At 37.6% G+C, this 27734-nt stretch overlaps 1 protein-coding gene across 1 annotated transcript; it reads right to left on the reverse strand.

The window, feature by feature from the left end:
• Positions 1-8719: 8719 nt before the first annotated feature.
• Positions 8720-10820, reverse strand: LOC148675271 (uncharacterized). The gene is made up of 2 exons (XM_088626415.1): positions 10188-10820; positions 8720-9498 (listed from the first exon to the last, which is right to left on the reverse strand). The coding sequence occupies exons 1-2, from the start codon at positions 10495-10497 to the stop codon at positions 9449-9451; spliced, it is 360 nt and encodes a 119-aa protein (XP_088482541.1). The 5' UTR covers positions 10498-10820; the 3' UTR covers positions 8720-9448.
• Between the last annotated feature and the right edge of the window lie 16914 nt (positions 10821-27734).

Genomic DNA, 27734 nt, shown 5'->3' on the forward strand with positions numbered 1-27734 from the left:
CAATACGTTATGACCAAATAGTGCAATATGCAGTGTGCCAAATACAATGGAAAACTGACAATGTAACCTTACCTAACAATGACCATGAGGGTGGATGCTGAACTTGACTACAGCTTGGCTGTTTAGCATTCATTGCCTGGAGGTAGAATCTGTTCCATAATCTGTTGGTCTTTGACTGAATGCTTTGATACCATTTACCAGATGGTAGGAGAGAAAACAGTTTATGACTTGGATGACTGGCGTCTTTAAGAATAGACCTGGCCTTCTTAAGAAATCTAGCTGAGTAGATATCCTGGATGTTTGGTAGCTCACAGCTAGTAATGAGCTGCGCTGACTTCACCACCTTCTGCAGTATTTTGTGATCCAGGTTGGAGCAACTCCCATACTAGGCAGTGATGCCACCAGACAGGATGCTCTCAATAGTGCACCTGTAGAACTTCTACAACTTGGTCTGGATATGTGATGTGATGGCATGCCCAAACTTCTTTAGGCTGCGGAAATAGAATAGGCACTTCCATGCTGTTTTGACCACGATGTTGGTGTGGTGAGACCAGGTTACCTCTTTTGTGATGTTAACTCCCAGGAACTTAAAACTGCTGACCTCCACTACACTCCCCATCGATGTATGTACTGTAGATACCTCCTCCCTGATATTCAAGCCAGAGTTGTCCCTCCTACACTGGTGCCCATTCAATTCCCTGCTGCACATCTAGAATCTCTCCAGGGTATCGACTCAGCTCTCTGGGTTGCTTGGTCTGCTTAGAGCACTAGGTGGTGAGGCCATATATGACGTGGCAATTAACCAGCTCTTTCTGGGTCCCCGTGGGGAAGCATGGATAGGCCAAGCATACTAGACAACTAATGTCTGCTGTGAAAGCCCCGAACCTTTCTTTCACCCTCCCTGCTTCATAGCCTGTTCCACTAGGCCTCGCCAGCCTTCCTTGACTATTGCACCCAGCCTGCTCTTCTCTCACCTCAGTCTGCATTTTTCGTGACTTATCACACTCCCACTGGAGTTTATAGAGTGATATTCCTCGGTCTTCTGAGCTTCACCCAAGAAGAGTTCTCCTGGCTTTCTACTCTGTTTTTCCAACATCTTTGTTTCGACATTTGCCGCTTCAGTACTTTTAAGGATTCAGTGCTCTTCCTGGCAGTTTTACAGAGTAGAGCAGCACTGCATCAGATTATTAAAAAAATAAAGAAATGCACCACTGGAGTCCATGACACAGAAATGCCTACCGAGGTATACCTACTGACCCCTTGCACATTCTAGATCGCTGCGTCTGTATACTCAGTTACTCTTGTTATTTATGCATGGTTTGGTGTTGTATCAATAAATTGTATATTTAGAATCCGTGTGCAACCGTAAATTATGTTTGATTGATTCCTAACAGTCATCAATCAAAGTAGTTTCATATAAACCCTCACATCACTACATCATTAGCATACATTAACAGATATAAAAGGTGTATGTACTGTTAAATATGCATATGGAAATGGTGAAAGAATATTTCTCTTCATAGAATTATTCCTTCCATTTATATAGTACATTGTATTCCAAAGGATCTCAAACCAATTTACATATGGGAGGTGGGAGGGGTGCCACATTATCACTCAATGACACATTCACCTGTGTGTTGCACAGCAGCTATAATTTGTCACCTGTCCAACCACAGCAGATAAGGAAAAAATGAAGAAATTACTTTACCAGTTGAATTATAGGAAATTTAAGAAAGGATATATTATCCAAGCCAGAGTTTGTTATAGCCAGGACACTCTTAGTGATGATTTTAATTATCAAAATCAGGATTTTGGTTAAATGTGTAATCCGAAGAACAGAACTGCCTAAAGGACATTGTCTGTGGTGATTGTACTAGGAATTGGTTCAGAAAATCCACCAATTGCACTTGAAGAAGAAGCTTGTTTTCCTTGAATGCCTCCCATTCCAGTACTGACCTGTCCTAACCTTATTTAGCTTTTGAATTGGTGTGGATCAGATTAGAAGATGCAAATCTGCTATTCATATAGTTTTCTGAACACTTTTACGAGACTATTTTTAATAGTTCGTGTTAGGCCTCATTAAGGTCTAGGTTTGTAATAGTTTGTAATAATTCGTGTAAAAACACTACTTTGCAGATGGTGTGACTGTAGGTGTTTCTTTTGAAGCAGCAGGGTATAGTTTAACAATACATTTGTATCTGGTCATTATCTCAGAACTACGGTAGCAGTTCATAAAAGATCTGCTTGGTTCTTAATCAGATAAAAAATGAATAGAGCCACATAGCATCATTAACTATTTGGAGGTATTTCACAAAGAATTTAACAAAAAAGGGAACATAAATGACCTGGAAAGCAGCAAACTGGGAATATAAATCAGATTAAACAAGGGCAATACACGAAAGACAGACTGTAAATTGACAGTATTTCAACATGTGGTTCACAGAAACCTGACAGCAAGAAAAATACTAGAGCAAGTGTGAAAACTAATTGAAATGCTTGTAATCTCTGGAAAATATTAGAAAAACCTATATTTGTACATTAAATTTACAGCTGTAATCTTCACTGGTTTACTATATGCTGTATAAGGTAGAAATAAAGTGAAAATCATACAAGTACCACAGACTAAATGAGAATAATCAAGATGAACCAAAATAAAACAGAGTTTGGTTCATAAAGTGTCTTAGGGTAATGCTTGGTTTTTAAATTTAAATAGCTTTTTTAACGAATTTATTAACGAGACCAGAATCTAAATCATTGAGATAAATTAAGAGTAGTGTAATAGTACAGATTTCAGTGGTACTCAACTGATTAAATCACTAATGTTAGAATTTACCCCTTACCTCTACTCTGTTTAATATTAACCATTTATCAATCCAAACACTTGTATAGACCTAGTGCTCTTATTACTTATTCTGTATAATGACTTTTTAATTAATGGACTCAGTTTTTTCACCTTTCTTCTGAATTGGTACATCACCAATTCTCCAGTCCTAGGAAGAGTGATTTAACGACTTCTGAATAACACACTTCCAAGAGTACAATTTCGAAGATGCTATTGGTCCCCGAGGATTTATTACTCTGTCGTGCTTCTAGCACTAGAAACACTTGTGCTTCTTGTGTGAATACTATTTAATGGAGAACTTTGTATGTCCTCTTCCTTGGACATGTTCACTTCTTTCTTAGTGAAATACTCAATTCAAGCATCTGCCATCTCCCTTGCATTGTCTGGGAGTTCCCCATTGTTTTCTCTAACACATTTTATATAATTGGTAATGGTCATTTTGTTGTATTTATTTCATTCTACTCCTTTTATTTAGCTGGATTACGTTAAGATAGACATTGAATTACATTGTTTAAGATTCTCTTCAACCATTTGAGTGGAAAAATCTTTTTAATATATTCCCATCCAGTTTCCACTGATTGTACATCTATGATTCCATTTTATTTCCCTTTAACCGTCACATTCCTTCAAATTCACCTTTATTAAACTTGTAAAATTATGTTTTGAACTCAACCCGTAGAACTTCAAATTGTACTACACATCATATGCACATAGTTCCATTATGTTGCTTCATTTGTTCTTGTAGGTGCTCTAACCTGGGTAAGAAAATAATTATTAACATGTATATTGGTTCCCACTTATTTTCCTATACTGTATATATAGTGTATTTTGAGTTTATTTTGCACTTAAATGCTTAATATGACTATACAGTGGTGAATAATAATCTGCATTATACTCATAACACTATTTTAATGAATCCATATAGATTCAAAAACAATACATAATACTACATCTTATCTTCTTTCTTCAGAACCGTACGTGTCCATTAATTACATTCATCTCCATATTCGGTTAGCCATTTCTTTTCATTCCTAGCATTCAGGTATCATCACTTAAGTACCTGATCACTTTTTCCATTTTCTTCTTGATTCTCCCTTGGTCTGTGATCCACGTTGCCACTCTTTCAATTTTCTTTGGTTTTGCCCAGAAATGTACCCAAGAAAACTCACGAAGTTCTAATGTTCAGTCATGTATTTCATGAGGAAATACTGTAACTCAGAAGTACAAAACAATTACCCTCCCAATTTTGAATGACATGAGTATGACTTAACTGAACTGAAAGTACAGTATTACAGGGAATTATAACACTTATTTCAAAATGAAATAGCATCCAAACTATATCTTATGCATAGAGACATTGGAAAGTTTACATTATAATCAAGTATAGAAATAATTCAAGTGATTTAAAATGTGCTGAAAAAGCTCATCAAAACAATTACTTTTCACCAATGAAAGTAGAACCAAAGGAAACAAAGACATTCAGACTAGAGAGGACTGACCATAAAAATTCTTTAAAGAAAAGGGTTGTTGGGAATTTGAAACAAAATAAGCTTAATTTAATTAGGTACTTGATTCACTAAACAACTAGCAGCAAAATAAGCAAAATTCATTGAGTGTTTTTAAATTTCTCTTAAAGAGCTAAAGCTTCGGGCTTTTCTCACTTAAACACGCAATTTAGAAAATAACTTCATTTCCATTCCTAAAAGGCAATGGCGAGATGTTTAGTGGCACTGGATGATTAATATGTAATACCCAAGGTATTTGTTGCTTCTGCTGTCAAATGTATGAAAATATGAAAAATCACCTTATGGGCATGACTTGCATAGACTAATATTATTGATATTAGTCAATGATCCAGTGCAATAGACAATACATGAATGTTGTTACCATTGTGATTTCATGCATTTTAAGTTAAAAAATACATTTTGAACACGTGCAAAATACTGTCCCTACTCCTTACAGCAGGCATTTGGTGGCTGGGACAGAAGGGTTTCCCGCTAAGCAGCTTCTTGGGCAGGTACTGTATATAACCAAGCCAACATTTTCTATTTTGCTTTCTCCTGGATCTGTTAGGGTTACAATAGGCAGCCAGTCCACCTGTTCACCAATATAAAAATTGGCACATGGTGCAGAATAACACAAAAGTCAGTAGATGAAGCACTTTATATTATCACCACACAAACCAAGAAGTTCCACCTTCAACTCCCTGCAGCCTTTTTTTAGCATTCAAAAAGAATCCTAATGTATAACTCTGTATCACAAACATATTATTACAGGGTTTTATTTGCAGAAAAAGTCCTAAAAACCATCAAGTTCAAGAAATGGTTTGTCAAAGGTGTGACACTGCTTCAGATTTCTCCCACGCATGAGTCTTGACTCAAGCAATATTTTTTTAGTCATGACATTCAGAATCTGAATCACTCACACTATAGTCCTGACCTAGTGCCATGTGATTAGTCAGTTTGAACATTTGAAGGTTCCTTTTCATGCTACAAAGTTTACAGGGAACAAAACCCTGGTTTTCATTACGTGGGGGACAAACTGAAGAATCTGATTTTGCCAATATAGACAGACAGGTGAGCCACATACAGTAGATCAATGTCATGGGGATGGAGAACATTGTCCCTTCCTATAAAAAAATATAATGAAGCATTATGCTTTTTGAAAAAGAGGGTTCAAACTCCAATGAAAATATTCCACAATTTGAAAGAAATATAAACCACTTTAGCAATTCCTAATTTGGTATCTAGAAAGGTTCATTTAATAATTTAACTTTTTGTGTGGTTTTCTCACTGAAAAACCAACAAGTCTAATTTAGTGATTAAAAAAAGAAGAGGGGTGTAAGGGAAAGAATGGGGTGTAAGACATAGCCTACAGATATATAGGCTTCTATAATGTTTAAAACAGGTTTTCCTTTCCTTGGTTCATGAAGACACAGAGGGTAGCACTGCACACATAGGCCATGTCTAAGAATATGCGGGCTTTAACAGGCTGAACTGGAAATCCCCACCATTCTTTAGTATCGACAAGGTCAGCCTTGAACTGACAAAATCATCTACTGTATTTCTTCAGCAGATCATATTAGAAATTATCTACAAAAGTTTTCTGGAAGGTATTAATACCTTGTTAATAGTGACATTCTATTGATTTATTATTCCATAAAATCAAACTGATTTCAAAGGTAGAACTCAGTCACACTACAGCTATTAGTAGTGCAGATCATGTACAAGTAGTCGTCACAGAAGAGAATAAATCCAATGTAACTCAAGGCAGTGCACTGGAATATTTCACTTCAAGGTCAAGAATTCATGTCATTAATCTTCTGCCTGTATATTACTTTGAATGTACAAGTCCTGAGTGTTGATCATGGGAAAAGCAACACTATCTTCACAAATGTATTGCAAGAGATCTTAAGATTAAAATACAGGCAAAATATCTTATGTTTTATCGAAAATAAACTTTAAGCATCATTGAGTAGCTCATGGATCTGTTTCTGTAAGCATTCTTTTCATGGCATCAACATAAAAGACAAAGGTAGATGAGGATTTTATTTCCACTGCATGAAAGTCAAGGAGGTTTTGTTGTAGGCAGGTAAGGAGCAACCCATCTTGTATTTGAGCCGTAAGCTTCCGCCCCGAGAAATCAGGTAGTCGACCATTGAGAAAGAATGTCTTGCCAATGTCTTGTTGGGAGGAGAGTTTTATTTGGGCACTGACCACCAAGCACTCACTTGGTAGCAGACCATGAAAGAGCATAATGCTAGGGTGATGCGGTAGTATTTGGCGTTCCAACCATATTGTTTTAAAATTCGTCACAAAGCCGGCAAGATGAACATCACCGTGGACTACCTATCAAGATTGCCGATCTTCGTCAGTCCTGAAGAGGAGGGAGGTAATGTGACAAAGGGATCTCTGTCACCGTCCGCAGACGGTACAGTACACGGCGCACATTATCCCACTTAAGTAACACATGTTCTTGCATCCACTTTCCTGTCAGCTAGCTAGCTCATGAGGGTGCACACTTGGGGCTCGGCTAGCAGTTTCCCACGCAAAACATAACCACATTTTATTTCGAAATCAGTTCCTGTTATCTGTAGAAACTCAGACACAAACACAAACTCTGAGGGTCAATTGCAATGAACTGAAAGTAGCGTACTAACAGGAGTTCAACCGTGCTTAGTACGCAGCTGTGGTTTAAACTTGTGCTCCACTTTAAGACCAATTGCAACAAACTTTGCCGCTGTGCTTAGTCTGCAGCACCGTGCTAAACCTGTTCTCAATTGCAACGAACACAAAGTAACAGCTGTTGGCCTCTAGAGATGACTAAAGTAGCAGACTAACTTTAACCACCTCCTCATATGGTTTAAGCAACTTAGTACCGTACTTGGCATACCACTAGATCTCATTAGAAGGCTCCCGAATGTCGTGGAAATAATATCACAACGTACTGAATTTATGCATCTGTCGCTTGAAAAATTATAGCAATATTTAACTCAAATTGCTTAACACTCATACCACATTTATTAATAATGAAGTTTATTAATACGTGTGTATTAACAAAAGTGTCATTTACTAATAATTACATTTAATGTCTATCATTATTACTAGTTGTTGATGTTGGAACTCACTACAAAATAACTTAATTTGAAACGTACTGTAAGCTCCTACTGACACAAGAGGAGAGAGAGACAAGCTCATTTCCAGATAAAATGAAAGTGCTCAAAAGTAAGCAAAAAGGCACCCTGTGGTAAAGAAATGTATTAACTTAAAAAATAGAAAAGCTTAGAAGGTCAGAGGAACAATAAACGTTTCTTTTTTTGCTCAAGTTAATACAATTAATTTCCAGCTCTGTTAAAAATAAAACTTAACTTTACTGGTCATTAGTTGGTGTCTTCTGTAACGATTTAGCAATAGCAATGTGTTCGCTTGTTCGTCCGGAGTGTCTTGAACTTGAACTTTATTGCCATATGTAACCGGTACATGTACTGGTACAATGGAATTCTTACTTACAGAAAGTCTCTCGATTGTTAAAACAAGTGTAAAAACAAAGTGCAGACAGTACATCAAGACAATATACTGTACAAACAAACAGTAGACAATGTACAAGTAAACAGTTTGAATGTAAACAATGCAGACATGTAAACAATGACTGGAGATGTGCAATAAATAAGACATCATAGTGAGGTAGATGGTGTAGGTGTGGTCTGAGGGGCATGGCTTGTTAAACAAAGGAAATTAAAGCCGCAATAGTACAGCAGAATAATTTCAAGCACGCAGGTGCGGTTCTCATTTGTTTCATGACTAATAGCAACTGAGTATCTCATTAATAACTACTTACCCTCATCCAGTAACATATAGTCAAAATGCAGCTCTCAAGTTAAAAACTAACATTAATTTGTCAGGAAATTTAGTTTAAATATAAACAAGAAAAAGACAAAGTAATAATTGTACAGTATATTAACGCGGCCTACGTATTAACCCACTAATCAAATTAATTGAAATGTTCTGATGCACAGTCCCCTGAAGTTCGGGCTAATTAGTACAACAACAACGCCGAGCCTTGGGAACCAGATTAAGCACAAGTTCAACTGAACTCCAACTTTGTTCCGCACATTTTTTTACTGCAATTGAACTCAGAGCTGGAGATGATCTCCAGAAAGTACCATACTAACTAAACCGCAACTTAGTACGCAGCTGTGTATTAACTCGGGAAGTTCGTTGCAATTGACTCTGAAGGTCTACCGTTATGTTTTCTGTTTATTCGTACTTAGCTGTGTGAAAGCGGTCTGTTTGTCTGTCTTCTTTCTCCATGTTGCAGTTTGACTTCCGGGTATGGTGGCCTCATTGGTCCAAACCTGCTACCTGTTTCCAGCTTGGCTTTGTATTTTTTTTTTAATTTTTATTAAACGTATAGAATTTACAGATACAAATACAACAAGAGGATCAGAATCATGTACAAGAGAAAAAAAATGCAGCAGAAAAAAGCATTTAACTACCAGAGGTAATTAAGTAATTATGTGATCAAATTGTATATTTTACATGTATCATGTTTTCCTTGCTTTAATATTTCTCAATTATTTATAGAACTTAGTTTCAACATGCATGCATTTCCTGTAAAAAATAAAACTCAGCACACAGTTTTTAACAAAAAAAAAAACGTTTTTTCTTTTAACAACATTTCGAGTACCTCTGGCATTCATGAAAAAGACATACACAAAAGCAAATAACTAATTCTAAGATTGTCTAAGCTATTGAGTTTTTCGAAGAACCAGAACTATAACAGTCCTTAATACTTAACTACACCATTCCAAACTAACACTAAATAAACACTAGTATATACTGCTATAACAAATAAAACCAAACATAATTATTAACTGAGCAGTCACTGGGAGAGAATCTCCTTCCCGTCCACAAAGGCCCCCGCTCCCACAAAGTAGACTCTCCTCCCCTCTTCTGGCAGCTTCAACCTGGGGCCACAGCTGGTTCCTGGTGCTCCTGTCCGCGGCGGACAGGTCCTCTGCAAACCTCAGTTTGTTCTCATTCAAATACTCATTCCCTCTTGCCCCTCGCCACAGGGTGTCCCTCGCCGTCCTCTTGGTGAACTGTATTATAATCGTTCTGGGGCACACTTGCCCAGACATGTTCGCTTTCCCGAGCCTGTGAACAAAGTCAATGGCCGATATCACGTCCTCCTGGTCAGGCAGGGTCCTTTTACAGACACCCTTCACTGTTGCAACAATGTCCTCATCACGTTCCTCCTTAACTCCAAGTAATTTTAAATTCCATCGCCGACGGTATCTATCTACATCGTTCACTTTCAATTCAAGTTCTTTAATATAATAATAATAATAATAATAATAATAATAATAATAATAATAATAATAATAATAATTGCTTACACTTATATAGCGCTTTTCTGGACACTCCACTCAAAGCACTTTACAGGTAATGGGGACTCCCCTCCACCACCACCAATGTGCAGCATCCACCTGGATGATGCGACGGCAGCCATAGTGCGCCAGAACGCTCACCACACATCAGCTATCAGTGGGGAGGAGAGCAGAGTAATGTAGCCAATTCATAGAGGGGGATTATTAGGAGGCCATGATTGGTAAGGGCCAATTGGAAATTTTGGCCAGGACACCGGGGTTACACCCCTACTCTTTTCGGGAAGCGCCCTGGGATTTTTAATGACCACAGAGAGTCAGGACAAGAATATGCTTTTCTTGTTCAGTATTTACTTGTTTAAGAACTTTTACTTCACTCTTTAAGTCCTCAACCTCTTTAAACACACAGTCCATGGACAATTCCGACTGTATTAAATCGAATAATTTCCTTCAGCTCACCCATGCTCTGTGCCATCATGTTAAAGATGTTGGTCTGGAGCTTCTTCAGCGTCAGCTCGCCCCTTCCTCTCTTGGCTGCCGGGGTTTTCACAGGTGTGCTGGGCAGGTACTCTGGCTCTTCCTCCGGCAGCTGAGTCTCACTCACGTACGAGTGCATCTCAAGCACTCTTTCCACGTCCCCTCCAGCTGCTTCACTTTTCCCTTTAGTTGCCATCGATTTTCTTGTAGTGCTATACATATACGATTGAGGTATCTTAGACTTCTCCTTCGAAGACCCAGCACTCTCTTTTCTTTTCCCAGTGTTACTCATATCGAAATTCTTAAACCGAAAAAAAAAAATAGTTTTTTTTTCTTTCAATTATAACCGAAGTTTAAACATCTAGTGTTAAGTCCTTATTTTTCTGTAGTTAAAAAAAAATAATGTTCAGGTCATGAAAAACTCAAAAAAACTCCTCAACCACTAAACTTTACCTCCCACCTGAACGCCATCTTGAACGCCCTATCTTGGCTTTGTAGTGTCAACGCTGAGTGATGCAAAAGCATACATCTTCCGGTAAAGGAAGTACCAAGTAAAAAAAAGGAAAATAGTTAAAAATGAGTAAAATGTTTTGTTCAGGGTTGGTATTTTTTGTACATTCTTTATAAGCTATTGTTTAAAGGAATGAATGGATTTCTATGGTTGGAAATAAGTTTATCTTGGGGAAATGCAGCTCAATAATTTTTATGTAACAGTGGTACAGTCCGAGGGGGTCAGGCTATACGGTACCTATTTAGGAGGCCTCTTCGCTATGCTAAAGGGGAGCTGGTAGAACCTAAAAGTGTGGTAGGGCTCCTTGTCTCCCTTCCTTAGAGGAAAGGGTTTATGGTTTTTGTTTATATTTGTTCCATGTTGTTGTTGTTGTTGTTGTTGTGTTTTTTGCTATATATAAATGTTTGTTAGTTTGTGGGGAGCACTGTCCTAATAAATCATCATTTTTTCACCTAAGTGCTATTGTGGCTGAGCCATCATTTTGTTTTAAACGAACTCACTTGGGTACCTCTCCAGCCCTCCCTGTGACACTTGTGTTTATGTTCTACCTTTTCAAATATCTTAACACGAATCCTTGATCTTGCATAAAGTAATGAATGGCAGACTCAAACTTAATGAAGTGTGTTATTGCCTTTCACTGCAACAATATCTGCACTTCCACCACTAATCCACTCAAAGGGGGAACAAGTCAGTGTGCTGTATATATATAGTCTTTTTATCCTTGCAATGAGAGCCTGATCTTAATGATGGTGACATTTATAGTACTGTGATATGCATACCATATTATTAACCCAAAGAGCAAAGGTCTATGACATTTCCTGAGTAAAAAATAATGCAGAAGCCTTTGGTATTGTATCTTAAAATATTTTCAGACATTTTCAATCCTACAGGAATCATCAGGCTGGTTAGAAATTATAGGGAAATATAAAAAGGGTATATCTAACAAAACATGATTTCATTTAGGTTTGAACAAGAAGTTGTCTTAGCATGCATAATACAAAAAAAAACATGCACAGGGTAATCCCTTGCTGAAAAGAACAAAATGTAATTTTGCTGTTGTGCAAATGCAAGACTATGCCACCTAGTAAATACGAATGGGGTGCTAGACCCCTCTACTTTGCCACAGGTTCTGTTCATCTCCCAGAATCACCAATGCACAGACCAGCAACAAACAATAGTATCAATAGTAATTCCCTCCTGTGTTGACATGAATTTATATGAATTTATTGTTTTTAATTTTAAAATATTTTACATATTTTACATATTCCAAATTTTCCTCAATTTATAATGCATAGTAATAAGTCAAACAAACCACTATTAATAATGCATCCATGATTAATCAATACTCTGTTTGGATGGTAAAAGGTGAGTACCAAAACATAGATCCACCGATTTGCAAACCACTTTATCAAATTCAGGGTCACGGGGAAGCCAAATCCCAACCCAGCAAGCAACAGACACAAGGTGGGATATATCCTGTATGGGACGCTATTCCATCACAGGGAACACACAGACACACTGGCACCAGGGCCAGTTTTCACAAAAGGTAATTAGCCTACCAGTATGTCTTTGGGCTGTGGGAGAAGACCAGAGCAATCAGAAGAAACACCCACAAACAAGACCAGAACATACAGACTCAGCACAGACAGGACTCCAGATGCAGAAGTGAACCCAGAGCCTGGGCACTGCGAGACAGTAAGACTAACCACAACGCACCATTGTGCCGCTCCTTTGTGTAGATGTGAAGGATAATATTTGTATAAATTATATTAAAGAAAATTTCTGCATGAACAGTACTAATCAGTTTCTACATTAAAAAAATGAAAATGGAAAAAAGCCAAAACAAATTAAATGAAACTGAGATCTGAACAGAACAGATTAAGTCGTATTTGAAAAGACTTGTACAAGATCAAAGTAACATTTCAAAGAGATATTTAGTCCTAAAGATTTTGGTAACCTTGTAGAGTCTATTTACTGTAGTTGCCATTATTGTTAGTCTAAATACAATTTATCTTAGGAAATAGGATGAGGAAATGGATTGACTTCTAACTATTCGATAAAAACATACTGCACTCACATTTTTTATACTCTTTATGGAGATGTTTCAATAAGAAAAGCAAGAAAAAATGTGCTTTTAAACAAACTCAAAATTCACTTTAAATGCATTGTTTTGTCCCACAAACGCAACATTTACCCAAAAGTCTCAGCATTTACCTTGTGTACTGATAGCTTGCTAAAGTGTGGCACTGTGACTGTGGTGCCTATGGTTACCAAATCTATGAAGATCCAGGTCACTGTACTATTGGCCTTTCTTGGAATTCCTAAATACTGCTTCATCAGTTAGCTTAGCCTGTGCTCAATCATCTGTACAGATTTTAGAATTGCCTTTCTCACCTCATAGGTGTTAGTATTAGCAAACAAGTCCCTAGATACTGATAAGTTATCTAACTGAGGTGAATATGATTTATCACACTGTGGGGTCTATTCACAAAAGTACTTGATGACTGTCATAGTTAATCGGATTTTGCTAAAAACTAATAAAAGTTGTGAATTGATATCGAGAACATTATCAATGAAGGCAGGCGAAGTCATTCAAGAAAGAAATCTATCTCCCTCTGCTTCACAGGAGTGTCCTAGAGGAGTCATACAGAAAGCATTTTAATTTCACTTTCATTGCACTTTTAGGATTCCTGCAGGATTAGATGATAATGCCTACAGGATTCCTGTAGAATTGGTTTCTGGCTCCTCCAGGAATTCATACAGGATTTCTGCAGGATTCATTCACACTTGAAAAGTTCATTGTATATTGGATTCCAGTAGGAATTTCAATATATATCATGATACTGAGGAGAATGAAAGCAATGATTTGTTTGCTAAAAAGGCATCTATAGACATTGAGGAGGGCTGCAGTAATCAAATACTTTAGGTATATTGTACATGAAATCAATTTGTTCACATGCTGTGGGAGTATGGAATGAGCTACACTGCCATGTGGTTGAAGCTAATATCCTGGCATCAGTCAATAAATAACTGCACAAGGTTCTTTGATCTATTAGCCGACTACCAAATAGGCCAACTAAATTGCTTCTTTGTTTAACTGCTCTTATATTCTTAATACTGTATGTGCCCCTTGAGTTGTGACAGTGATGCACATAGAAAACATGTAAAGGAATGTAATTTTGCACACAGGCCATGAACATCACCTTTACTATTCAGAATTTAAGTTATAGTTTGGAAGACACTGTAATCTCTTTCTTGTCTTTTTTTCATAGAACAACTAGAGACAAACGTTTCCTTATTAAGAACATTGTTGCCTCTCACTGACAATACTAAAGTTTGTTAAAATAAAATAATGGGAGATCTCTTTCCAAAATTACAAATGAACAGAGGAAAAAGGAAGGTCAAAATGATCCAATACTGAGTGGTGCTAGACCTGTTCAACACATTTCATTCATTGCTACAGAAAGTTTAATGTAGACAAATAGCACCCTAATACATAATAATAATCCATTATCTAAACACTTTACCCAATAGAGGGTTGCAGGGGATAATTACACCCCGAAGCACACATACCCAAACACATTCACACCAGGGCCGATTACTACCCAAACGCCTTTGGACTTACATCCTCCACGCAGATCGCAGCCCAGATCTAGCAATGAACCCAGGGTCCCCCCGTGTTACCTAACCACTGTGCATGCTTACCACTATACCATCTTGCTACTACTACACAACATTAGACTTTGCGAAAATTACACAGCAAGAAATCTGGGAGAGCAACTGTATCCATAGCAAAATGAAATGCAATTCGAAGCATTTAAATATTATCTTCTTCTTCTTCATCTTCATATTAGATTCATTTGTAGCACTGCAGTCCCAAAAGTACTAAGGGATTTCCTTTCCAAATATCCGTTACAGAACAGTGTAGGTCACAACAAGATGTATGAGTATACAAAGAAATAAAATATTCGAATAGGTTAAAACAATCAATTTTCACAAAGTATATAAACGTACAGTATTATGGTCAGAAGGAACACGTAAAAACGTTTCCAAAATAACCACATGTAAAACTTTAATGCTTAAAGTGTTTAGGGAGAAATGGAATACTGGTGTGTGTTTTTTCTTTAAACTACCAAGACCAGTAATATACAGTTTACATAATATGTTTATGTTAATATCGTTAATATGACCTTCAGATGCGTTATGCTCCTCTTCTTTTTATGCTCAGCTACTAAAATTTCCTTTTAGTTGTAAAATTCCATATAAATATTCAATACTAGGCGGATTAAAATGTGCACAGTAAAGAGATTAAATGATTAAATCTTTCCACTACCGACCAATGCACCACGAGTGCCCGTCGGTCATTTTGGCCAGGCAATCACTTACCGTGATACGACGCGGTGGCGCACGCGTAGTTGCCCGCGGTACAGGTTTGTACCGCGAACTTTGAATGGCTGCATCTGTATAGCAAATTTGCCATTTCCCTTGTCCCAAACGTTCACAATATTGAGGGACGTCAACACTGGTTTTTTGTTGAGTAGGAGCTTAGGAGCTACAGACCTCACATTAAAACCCAATTGTAAATTTATGAGGCATCAAATTCCAAATTACTCCCTATTTGACAAAGCAGTCTAGTTTTAACATCTCAAGTAAATCTTGCATGTTATTGCAAGTAATTTGACTTTAGCTTCTTAAATACCCAGACATATTGGGTAAAATAGCAACATTCAATTTTTTTAAGTTTTCATTTATCTTTCCAGATTAATGTTTATATACTCTGTATAGTTCCTGTGTAACAGTGCTTAACAGCTGAGGAGGCAACATAGTGCTCTTGCTAGGGATCTGGAATCTGGCAAGTGTTCATATACGTTCCTTGTTTCAGACACTGTGATGTTGCATCCACGACCAAAGTATTTTACCCCACGTGAGACTGCTTGTGCAGAAAGAAATAATCTAATGCAAGAGCTTCCACTGAAGATATATAAGAACAGTAAGTGTGTTACAGAAAGCAAGTTCACAAAAAAGAGAGTAACAGTCAATGGATGAAGGCTTTGAAAAAACATTCCTCTTGTGTTGATATAGCCTCCACTTGGGAACTAGACAGCCCCCCTCTCCACAGTCCATGAGACACAGAGCACACCTCTCTCTGGGCTTACAAGGCATAACTTTTAACCCACACCACACTATTCCTACAAAGCCCCACCCATTCTGGGAGAGAAACAGGACAAACATGACACTGAATTCACGCAAGACAATACAAAACAGCAAAAAACCCAAACTCCTACAAAGTGGCACTGCACACCACAAACTAGTCACATCCATCTACAGAGCTCCACAAGCTGCTGAACTGCATAAAGGTTTGTGGGATAAGCATTAGAAATTCTTCAAAAGAGAAATAAGTGACTCTGAAGTCCCCTTCTAGTCCTTTGTGGTGATTCAGCCATGTTACAACCCCAATTCGCTCCAGTCTAGTAATCTTTATAAATGTATGCAAGTATTTTAGGGGTTAACTCTGTGATGGGCTAGTATCCCATCTAGGGAGAAAGAGGTGACAGTACTCTCACTCCACTCAATGCTATGGAAACCAGCCTGCTGATTCTCTTGGCTCAAGTATGGGCCTTGCTGTTTATTATTGACACATGAGGGGATGACTCTCCTCATCCACTACTGAAGTGCAGTATATGAAGTGTACTGGCTTGTGTTTGATTCAGTGTTCTGTGTTGCCATAGGAAAGAATATTTTCTTGACTGAAGCATTGATCCACGTGATTAATGGCAAATGCAGCAATAATCAAGCCTGACTATAAATATACTCCAAAACAGAGCTATTAATCAACAGGAGAAAACAAAAGTGAAGTGTTTGTGTGGGGAGTCACCCAGAAAAGGGAATATTCAGTCCACTGAACATGTTTATATAATTAAAGATTGAGAAATGGTGAACTTACCTTTTACGTACGGCAGAATGGATTAGGAAAACATTTGCCAAATGTTCTGTCTTTTCAAAAATATTTTTACTTTTTTGCCACTAGAGATTAAATGTCTGTGTTTTACAGAGAAGCCAAGTTTTAATACGAAAATAACACGTTGATGAGCAGCTTATGTACCATATAATTGTTCATATGTACAGTAACATCTTTCTCAAACATGAAGAATATTGGGGTGCTTCTAAACTGATCTTTTGTTAGTGGGAACGTAGGAGCTACAGAGTTCATATTAAGGCCCAATTGCACATTTATGGAGGCAACAAATTCAGAATTACTCCCTGTTTGACAGAGCAGTCTAGTTTTCTGAAGAGTCAAAAGTCAAGTTTCTCAAGAGAAGGGGCAGAGATATCTCTCAAATATACTTCTTACAATTCAGACAACATTTGTAGGGATTCAAGCACTGAAAGAATTGTAATTATACTTAATATTTCTACATTCACAACGTAAGTCATGAAGATGGGTACATTACAAAACTGATGACTGATAGCTTTCAGTAACATTTTCATTAAGGATTTAGTTTAAATGCTTATTATGTAATGTATACGTTATTCTTTTAACTCTAAGAGCATATTAATAATTGTTTTCCATCTTTTATTTTTTAACCTGTTATGAAGCACTAATACATGTTTTATAAACCTATTTATGAAGTTTATAGCATGTTTAAATGTTAATTGACACACATGATAAAAATATTCAGGACCACATAAGAACATGAATTACAAATGTGAGGGGGCTGATAAAACTCATCTAGTCCATTTGGTTGCCATCATAAAATATTTTATTATGCATGTTTATTACATAGCTTCTTAGTAATATAGCCTCTTCCTCCCACACTGTAACACAAAGCAGGGGATCTACTCCCTGCCATCAGACAGCAAATAATGGCCAACACCAGAAGCCTCTGCTTCCTGGTTTTTAAATCATCACCCAACCAATTGTCTTTTTCCTAACTGGTCAGGTGACTGAGGATGGCAGGCTATTCTCCATAGCTTTCTGAGGAAAGTAGTTCAGGACAAAGCAATAAATACAACAGATTTATAGTATTCCTGGTTAGTATTGGTGCTTTATCTTTCTTTTGCATCTATTGCAGGCCTGCTTTTAAGATATAACTACTACAAGAAAAGGACAGTTGGTTTTCTGAATCTTTATTAACTCATAAATACAACTCAACAGCCATCTTGCAGTGATATACTATATACTCACACACATTCCACTCTGACTACTCCATCTCTTGTATCTTATGAAGCTTTGTTAAAAATGAACTGTATTACAATTAGTTTTGTCAGTACTACTGAAAGTATTGAGATTCTAATTCAGTCACAATAAATTAGACAGTAAAAAACAGGGAACATTATGACTGTTGGAATAACATGGCGAAATAACATACTGTGCCTTGCAAAAGTATTTACCTCCTTCCAAAGATATCCCATTGTGTTGAATTGTAAATCATGTTGTGATAGACAGCTGTATCAGATAGGATACAGCTGTCAGTCATTGTGGCTTTGATAGCTGATGGCCGTGATCCACTCTATAAAAACTTGTGCTGCCCTTCTGTAGATACAGTATGTATGAGGCTCAGTAGATGGGAAAAGCCAGAGAGACCACACAGCAGGGCTCTGGAAGTCAGCCCAGACAGTGAGAGAGAGACAGACAGAAACTCAAACAAGAATGGACCTGAAATAGTAACAGCTATGTGATGTGCTCCAGAAACTGACAGCTGTACATGAGAGACAATAGCAAGAAACAAACTATCCTGAACAGTGAGCTGTTTTTAATAGTAGGCTAGGTGACTGTGGACTGATTTTAACTCTGTATTACTTTGTGAAAAAGCGCAAAAGAATGCTACCACATTTTCGCTTGAATCCCAAATCCTGCACTGTAATTTATAGCCAGCCTATAGCGTAAAAATACAGATTTTTTTAACATGACATTTTATTTAAAACCTAAATGTTTAAGCCGATCATTTTAATGAGTGAAAGAAATTGAAATCTGCAATCTGCAAGGATATGTTACACATTTAAATGTGTTGATTGTGTAAGTATTCTTTGCTGTGACAGACTGATCCTGAGCCTGACCAAATGGAAATCCTTTTTGGCTGCAAGTTCAAACAGTATGCCCACCCTAAAACTCACTACAATCAAAAATCCTCAGAATCAAAAAGGATTTACATTAGGGGCTGCACGTTTCCTTTAAGCATGTCAAACCTAATGCAATAGGCTTAAATCCCTTTACATACATGTCACAGATTTATAATGAACCATCTACAATACCAATTGTAAGGATGATACAGTATGACTCTTTTCCCCACTAAACAGGTTCTTTATATCTATCGTTATAGCTTTCAGAACCACCAGTGCATCCACAGACCAGCACAAGACAATAGTATGAAATATTTGCCCTTTTTACCTCTAACAATTTAGCAGTTGCAATATCTATTACTGCCTACCCGATACACAGAAAAGCAACACAAACTAGCCACAAGTCATACACATAGACCGACACAAGAACCCCAAGGTCCACAGTTACCAAAACCCAAAGCCCCAGAGTACGGTAGGTCTCCTGAAACCAGCTGCAGTTGGTGATTTGATGTGTCTCCTTCCACCACACCAATGGGAGAGATGAAACTCTGTGAAGTCCTTTAATAGTCTTAGGCATCCTTTTCAGTCCCCACCGTCCCAAACAGCATAGCCCTTTATGCCCCCACACCCTGTTTTCTCTCCATTCAATATATCCTGTAATGTAACTTGTCTTCCCCGAAATTCTTCTCTCTCAGTTCTCTTTTAATTAGTCCTTCTGAGCAGGTCTCAAGACTCAGTATGAGAGGTGAGAGTGAAGACAGAGTTAACGGCACAGGGAAAGAGACTGTGATGAAGAGACTGTATGTAGATGGCCAAGTGTTATGTCTCTTCTTTGTTCCCTTCTTGCCCCACTCTGTCTCAGGTCCGGATCACACTGGCTCTGCACCACCGCACACCTCAACATCCCATCTCTAACTGTGTGGTAACTGAGCACTGTCTGAGCAATCAGTGCGTCTTTCAATCCTTGTTGGTTAGCTTGTGTCCCACTATTTGTACTTGATTACAGAGAGGAAACAGACACCAAAACTCCTACTGCCACAGTACTATATATGCAAACTTAAATTCAGTATAGTCCCCACACACACTCTTGTTACTATTATATACTGTAAGCCACATACCAGTATGTATTATAGCAGTATTATAGTATGTATAACTATTACATACAGTGCCATTAAAATGTAATTGCAGATTTTTTACATTGAATGTTTTCAGGTAGGCAGAGTGTGAAAAAGTAATTTTTTAAATCAACCTAATTAAAGGGATCATTTTGAGTCAGCTGATTGAACACAGCCAGGCTTGATTACATCCAGCCCTGCTCAATATAAACCTCACTTATTTTGACCCTTACCATCAGAGTCAAGTTGCCAGCACAAAGATTCAAAAAGCACATAATGCCACGATCAAAGGAAATTCTTGAAGAGATTAGAAAAAAAAGTTGTTGATATCTATCAGTGTAGAAAGGGTTACAAAGCCATTTCTAAGGCTCTGGGACTCCACTGAACCACAGTGAGAGCCATAATCTCCAAATGGAGAACACATGGAACAGTAGTGAATCTTCCCAGGAGTGGCCGGACTGCCAAAATTTCTCCAAGGGAGCAGTTTAAAATCATCAGGAAGTCACAAAGGATCCTAAAAAAACATCCAAAGAACTGCGGGCTTCTCTTGCCTCAGCTTAGGTCGGTGTTCATGACTCCACAATCAGAAAGAGACTGGGCAAAAATGGGCTTCATGGGAGAGTAGCAAGGCAGAAACCACTGCTAACCAAGAAGAACATAAATGCTCATCTCTCATTTGCCAAGAAGCACCTGGATGATCTCAAGCCTTTGGGACAATGGTCCATGGACAGATGAGTCAAAAGTGGAACCTTTTGAACGACATGGGTCCCAATATGTCTGGCATAAAGCAAACTCAGCATTCCACAGTAAGAACATCATACCAATAGTCAAACATGGAGGTGGTAGTGTGATGGTGTGAGGATGCTTTACTGCTTCAGGACCTGGGTGACGTGCCATAATTAAAGGAACTATGAATTCTGCTCTGTATCAGAAAATTCTTAAGGAGGATGTACAGTCATCTGTCCGTGAGCTGAAGCTGCAGCGTAGTTGGGTCATGCAGCAAGACAATGATCCAAAACACAAAAGCAAGTCCACATCAGAATGGCTGAAAAGAAGCAAAATGAAACTTTTGGAGTAGCCTAGTCAAAGTTCAGAGCTAAACCCAATAGAGATGCTGTGGCAGGACCTGAAATGAGCAGTTCATGCTCGAAGACCTACCAATGTTTCTGAATTAAAGCAGTTCTGTGAGGAAGAGTGGGCTAAAATTCCTCTACAGCAATGTGAAAGACTAATATTGAATTATAGGAAGCTTTTGGTTGCAGTCATTGCAGCTAAAGCTGGCACAACCAGTTATTAAGGGCAATTACTTTTTCACACAGGGGATATAGGGGTTGGATAACTTTGTTTATCAAATAAATGAAATAATCATAATAAAAAAGTGTTAGTTGTTCACTCAGATTCCCTTTATCTAATATTAGATTTTGTCTTAAGATCTGAAAACATCCAGTGTGACAAATATGCAATAATAGAGGAAATCAATACTTTTTCACAGCACTATATGAGTAACTCTACTGTAAGTAAATGAATTACAATAATTAAAAACATAATTGCAGCTCATGAAAAGCGGACACCTAGAAACAAAGGTGTCTTTATTTTACTGCCATCAATAGTTTCTCTCTTGGCCAGGAAATAGCTGAAGGTTAAGAGATCAATGGTTAAGCATTGATGTGAAATCCCAAGGTGAGCATGATAGACTTAAAGATGCCAGCCGTGTTTCCAATTTACAGCCCATCTTGAAGATGCCCAGGCTGTTTTATTTACTGTTTTATCTCCCTGGTTTGTCAGTTGAGTTAGAAGCTGGGCTCGAAACTCATGGCTAATTAAACAGCCTTGGACTGGAGCCCCTGCTGTATCTCCACTGCATCATTTCTCATCCTCCCTGACAGGCCCCCAGCCTTCTCTAGGAAATGCTGCCCAATGAAAGTTCTAGAAAGGCCATTTCAAATGCATGAGCCTCTAACCACTAAATCCACCCCAATTGTGATGGAAATTGACTTTCTGTCAGGAAAGACAAACTCATAACATATGTGGCAGCCTTCGCCCACACTCTCAGCTCTACTTGCATTCACTTTTCACCCATTCTGAAAATCGGCCACCTGTCATACACACACAAAAATGTAATGGTCAGCATACCGCATGACCTTTATATAGATGAGGGACATCATTTTGGGTTTTTTTGCCTGTTTATATGTTGTATAAAATTTAAATGCTACAAGAACAATGTAATGTAACAGAGTGACTGAATACTGTATATTTTTCATTTTCATCTGATTACATATTATCTGTTTAATGTTGATTGTTACGGATTCTTAGTTGCTTGTTTCATTGTATACATTTTCTTTGTGTGTGTTCAATTCCTTGGGAGAGGGACCTCTTTATCTGTTGTTTTTATCATTATTTTACCAAATAATCTGTCCTCAAATCCTGAGACATGCACGGTTTAAATTGACCAATTAAGAGAGCCTTGATTTCATGAACCGATAACAGAACATATTACCTTGTATGAAATCTATTTTGAGTAAACTGAAAATCTAAACTTAAATTATACATTCCACAGCATACACCACAGAATCATTCATACTGTATGTGTTAAATGAGACAGCAGTGAAGTCCCAATTGTCCTAGAAGATTATTCACATTACGATTTAAACAAAACTAATGCTTGTGACTATTAATATACCCAATAATGGGATGATTAATAAGGTTTGTTCTATCCTGTTCAACTGAATGTTGATTTTTTACTCAGTCTTTAGCATTCTTATTCTAACACATACTGTAATGTATATTACTCAAATCAAAGCAAAGCACATTGTACATGCAGAACCTCAGTTGATCTCTGAACGTACCGAGCCATAGAAAGTATCAGCTACCTTTTTTATGATTGGTCAAATTGGGATGTATTTAGTGAAGTCCCACAGGGATCTGTGCAAGAACCACCACGTTTCCTAAATTACTGTATGTTAGTGATCAAGACAATACTATACCAGGAGTGATTATATGAGATTCAAGAAGAGTTCAATAAAATTCAGGACTGGGCAAACACCAAGCAAATGATGTCTAATATAGACAAATACAGAGTAGTACAGTACATGCAGAAATACAGTACAAACAATATACTTCTTCCAATAAATAGAACTGAGTAACTGAACTACTATCAATCGGGCTCTATGGGCCAAATGGCCTCTTCTTGTTTGTAAACTTTACATTCTCATGAAAACATTCAGCCTTTTTTAAAAGAGGATCTGTCCTCTTAGCCTCTTCCTCTTGACAACCATAGCAAAACAGGCCTTCATATTGTTACCGATATTAAAACTGCTATTGAAGTGTCTCATGTTCATGTGGATCTGTATTTGTAATACCCAGCTTCTAAGCAGGAAGTAGAAAAATGAGGTATTTTCTAAACTTTAGGGGCTTTGAAACACATTGGTTTATGTTAATTAATTACGTTTTCGGTAAATCATTAAGAGTCTTAGTCAGTGAGAAACCAGGAAAAAAGCCAAGTAGACAGAAGGAGGAGAGACAGAAAGAGAGACAAAGTATAGAATAGAATAGAAGTGATTTCACAAATAGAAGCAGAAGGAAGATACAGAGGGAGGAAATGAAGCATGTACCAGGAGAGAAGACCTTGTTCTGATCAACCATAAGGACCAGATCTAGTTACATATTTAAACCATGCTTAAGAGAGCTTGCTGTTGTGTTATTTTATGAAACTCAGATTTGTAAAGGTTAAGGAAGTTCTCTCCTGGTAGGTGGATGCTTTTTTAAGAATAGGGAGTGAGATCGCATTCACTTTGGAGCATCCAGATTTATAGGAAGATATCTCAGGGTTATTTTCTGTTTTATTTAGGACGCAGGTTACAATTTAACAAAATGTCATTATTGTGAATAATTAGAGCACAATTGTGAAAATCTGTGAATTACCTTTCTTGAAAATCATTTTGTCAGACGGTCCGGTGAACCAGTAGTGCACAATCAAGGAAAATTCCAATATGTAATGCTTTTTGCAAAGTCATTAATAAAATCCACAGCGTAAAGTACATTTTATATTTTAAAATAAAAGAGGGCCTCTTAGGAGTAAAAGGAAAGAAAATAAATGTGAAAACATCCTATGGGTTGTCATGGATATGGAGGAACCCTGAAATTTAATTAGTATATATTCATCATAAGGCCATTGTTTCATTCCAACTACCTCTTAAAATTTTACAACAGCCTCCTAAACAAAATTATTTTTCAAGTACTTTAGGAAAATAAATGTAGTAATTTTGCTCAGACTGTAGGGTTGCCCAAGACATGGAATGCAAGGGGGTGGAGCTCCTCCTGGGGAAGCTTGGGTCTTTAACAGCCTGCAGCTGTAGATAGTTAGTGATTTGTCGAGCAACAGTTGTGGGCGGCTCTATAGTGGCAATACACAAGCCACCTGTAACCCACATAGAGCTGGCTGGACAGAGGATGGAAGCCTGAGAGTGCTTCTCTCCAGTCGTGTGTTGCAAGGCTTGCTACAGGTATGTGTAAGCAGCCACTCATCTAGGGAGGCTGGTGGCTACAGGTGTGAACTGTGTAATGTGGTAGATTAGCAAGCGAAGTAGGCTGCAATTTTCCCCTGGAAGGAGAGTGAATAAGATCTAGGAACCCAGAAGGGGATCTGCCCACAAGACTTTAAAAACAGCCTTTCCTGGAGGCTTTGTATACATCTAAAATAAAGATTACAGCCAACAAAAATCCAATAGTAAATTGATCAGCTTACTCTTATTGTAATCTTATTGTACATTTTTTAAACAAAACTTTATCTTGTGATCGTGAGTCATTGTAGTTGAAAATAAAAAAAGTCCAACAAAACAGACTGACTATACAACTAGACTTGGTTTTAATTTGGGGTAGTGAAATTAGTTTCTGTCCCACTGTTGCTCATGTGTGTAAAGTTCTTTATGTTTTAGCCAGATGTTCATTTAACAGGAACCAATGGAAACATGGCCAAACAATGACTGCAACATTTGTAATTCCCATCTGCTGAAGATAGTGCAGCAGTTAATTTTCCAGAACTGCAGCACATCCCAGCATTGTAAGCTGTGCGTTCATTCCATTAGGACTGAATTTTGTTAGTTTTTATGAGATTAGTTGGCATCAAAGTTATTGCTAAAAGGCCAGTAGTCTTTTAGTGCTGTGTCTTGTTTTCCTATAGTGATTTAACACCTTTTCAAATGCCTGACATTACATGTGCATGAAAGCAGGTAAATGTTATTATGCTTATGAAAATCACCAGCCCTATTTTTTTCACTTTGGTGTTGACAGCTATTAAGAAATAGTAGGCAATGCATCTGCATTTCTTCATGTGCATAGACACGGATAAAGAAGATTAATCACTGATACTATGGCTATAAACTGTAGACACTGTTTTTATAAAGTCACATCCCCTGGAATCTGTCGGCCAAAATCCCTTTCGCCACATTTCTTGCCTCTCTACTCATTCCCACAGTGTTTTTCTTTTTTTCTCCTTACCTATCCCTGTGATTTTCCTTTTTTGTCTTTCAGTATGGAATTAGCCATCACTGTTTTCTTATTTATGTACGTTAATACTCAAACTAAACTTTCTTTTTGTTACTTTCCTTGAACCTGTGATTATCCTGTTTTTTAAGACAAATTACTATAGAGAAAAAAAAGAAGAGACCATATTCAGAGATTAACCCTATGCTCAATCATGGAATACCTCATTATGTTTAGAACATAAAAACAGTTAATTGTACCTAATTGTGAAATAATGGTTGTGTTGTAATGGGATTATTAAAATAGCCTAGTCCAGGACAACAGATATACTGACACAGCCTAAGGTTAAAAAACGCAATATATTCACAGTGTGGGAAATCACAAACCAAAACACCAAACCAAAAGCCCAGGTGCCTTTTTGTGCTCCTGACTAGATTTTTTAAAGTTTTTAATTATTATGCCAGGCAGCTAAGCTGTTTACCAGTCTCAAAACAGAACTCAAATTTCACCCTCTCACCAAGACTCCACTAAAAACAAAGTTTGTCCCTGAGACTCTTCGTAACAAACATGTTTCTAAAAAGTTTCTTGCTTGGTTAGCCCTCTCTGTCCTTTGTCCTCCTGGTGCCTCTGGTGCAGCTTGCATAACAGCTTGTCTGACTCTGGTTGATTGAGAAAGCCTCTGCTTACACTGTAACCTTACCAAGTTTTTCCCAGCTACTGGTCAAAACACAGAGAGCTGCAGAACATTCCCCCAAACCTTCCTGGAGAATGTAAGATAAGATCATTTTATTGGCCATATACATTTTCTTGTATTAGGAATTTGTCTTTTCACATACCCCAACTTGTTCTCCATGAGAGACACAGACAGGGAGACAAGTTTGGGGTCAGAGCTCAGGGTCAGCCATTGTACAGCACCCCCAGAGCACCTTATTCAAGGGCCCAAGGGAGTAGGATTCCTCTGCCAGCCATGGGATATGAACCAGCATCCTTCCGGCCTTTGGTGCAGATCCTTAGCCACAGAGCCAAGCCTGCCATCTTGCCTAAATCTGCTATCCTTTTACAACTGTCGTGCAACAGTTTTCAACACATCTTTTCTCTATCTCATTAATGTACATTTGCTGCCATAGCATCAGTAATTCTGTCATGTATGTGGCGAAGAACAGACTGCCAACTGTTCTTTGAACAAAATGATTGTCAACACCAGGCTTTAAACACAAACATATATACAGAGTACAGTACTGTATATCATAGTAATCTGACTGTATTCTCAGCAACAGACTGCAAGCATGGGACACCCTTATAAAATTAAATGTAATATTTAGAATACTTTGAGTTGGTCTCTTCCATCCCTTGACCTTAACTCCTATAGGTGGGTGAGGCAGGATGACATGTTCTGGGAGAACATGGTACATTTGTTTTACATTTTATAACTTTGAATGCCCAACATTCTTCAAATATTTTAGGAATTTATGACTGTTGTATGCTTGCAGATCTTTATAGTTTGCTTCTGATTTGGTAACTTATATTTGTGATTAATGTCTACTCAAATAATACATACAATTTCCATGAGCTTAAAATGCAGCTTTTAGATTATTTTATTTAGATTCTAACAAATGACACAGAAGATATGTATTATGTATTAATGGATCATTGTTTTGTTGAGGGTTGTGGGTGATTATATATGACCTTGTAGCCCCTCTTTCAGAAATCCAAATTAACTTTGGCATGTTGTGAATGTGTATTTATTCCAATTAATCAATCTTGAATTATTTTCTTGTAAAGTATGACACATCACAGGCTTGTAATCCCCTCCTGCCTCAGGCTCTGTAATCATGTCTTTCTTTCATCAGGATCTTTGTGGTGTGTCTTTTTTTCTTTTCCTTTGTCATAAATTCCTTTCATCTGCCTGGAACCACAGAGCTTTGATTCTCACAATTGGGTATTATCCTTCCTTTCAGATGTTTTCCATTTCTGTCATTTTGTTCATACTGTTTCAAAAGACATACAGTATATAGATAAGATAGCACAGTGTTCTAAAAGTCTATTGTCAATATGTCAGTTTTACAATGGGGCATTAGAGAGCAATGAGTGAGTAAGATGCAACAACCAGCAAATTAATATTTATAAACTAGAGGCCATACCATCCATCTAGCCTATTTGGTAGTTAGAAACAAATTGACCTAAGCCTTTCTTCTAGCAGCTTCTTGAAATAAACAAGTGTAACAGCTTCAATAATATGGCTGTATAGCCTGTTCCATACTCTGAATATCTTTTGTATACAGGAGCGCCCCTTGTTTTCACTTTTAAATGTACCTCTAAGTAGTTTCCATTTTTTTCTTCTGGTTTATGTCTCACTGTTGG

The sequence above is a fragment of the Lepisosteus platostomus genome, chromosome 3, assembly GCF_059453375.1.
Source record: "Lepisosteus platostomus isolate fLepPlt1 chromosome 3, fLepPlt1.hap1, whole genome shotgun sequence".
Taxonomy (NCBI): Eukaryota; Metazoa; Chordata; class Actinopteri; order Semionotiformes; family Lepisosteidae; genus Lepisosteus; species Lepisosteus platostomus.